This window comes from Tarenaya hassleriana, unplaced genomic scaffold, assembly GCF_000463585.1.
Source record: "Tarenaya hassleriana unplaced genomic scaffold, ASM46358v1 Cleome6084, whole genome shotgun sequence".
In the NCBI taxonomy this organism is placed as follows: Eukaryota; Viridiplantae; Streptophyta; class Magnoliopsida; order Brassicales; family Cleomaceae; genus Tarenaya; species Tarenaya hassleriana.
Window position 1 is genome coordinate 1 of NW_010968592.1, and position 443 is coordinate 443.

At 46.5% G+C, this 443-nt stretch overlaps 1 protein-coding gene across 1 annotated transcript; it reads right to left on the minus strand.

The window, feature by feature from the left end:
- Positions 1–40: 40 nt before the first annotated feature.
- On the minus strand, positions 41–424 carry LOC104799778 (5-methyltetrahydropteroyltriglutamate--homocysteine methyltransferase 1-like). Its single transcript, XM_010522418.2, has 2 exons — positions 330–424; positions 41–232 (listed from the first exon to the last, which is right to left on the minus strand). Exons 1-2 carry the CDS (start codon positions 387–389, stop codon positions 62–64), a joined length of 231 nt encoding a protein of 76 aa, XP_010520720.1. The 5' UTR covers positions 390–424; the 3' UTR covers positions 41–61.
- Between the last annotated feature and the right edge of the window lie 19 nt (positions 425–443).

Genomic DNA, 443 nt, shown 5'->3' on the forward strand with positions numbered 1-443 from the left:
AAGGCATTATGTAACGGTTTTCGGGAATAGGCGAAACAAGACAGTTCTTGAAAACAAGAACTCACTTTTTAGCCTTGTATTCACGTCGGACTCTCCTGAGTTCAACGGTCTGAGGGAAAGACCCAATGGTTGTCGTCGGGAGGATCGGGAGGTTCAGTTTCTTCTGCTGAGCATCAAGCCTAGCACTGACATTTGTCGAACGGCGGTGGTCAGAGCCCTTCAAAGCAGCAGCCTGACAAAAACAAAGAGCATGGTCGAGAATCAGCAATCGACCATAAGAGATATTCCACCACTTGACCGGATAGTTTCCAAGTCACACAAACACTTACAGCCTTTTGAACAGCCTCGTTGGTAACCCTTGGAGAGGATTTCCTTGAAGCCTGAGCCATGGCATTATCAGAGAAGAAGGCCTAAAAAACAGGATTTACAGAAGCTAATCAGTG

What these genes read in the sequence shown, in the direction of transcription:
- LOC104799778 (XM_010522418.2), bottom strand. Translation starts at nt 389, where the DNA reads ATGGCTCAGGCTTCAAGGAAATCCTCTCCAAGGGTTACCAACGAGGCT. An exon ending in ACGAGGCTGTTCAAAAGGCT is followed by an intron (nt 233 to 329) that starts GTAAGTGTTTGT and finishes TGTTTTTGTCAG; the next exon opens with GCTGCTGCTTTGAAGGGCTC.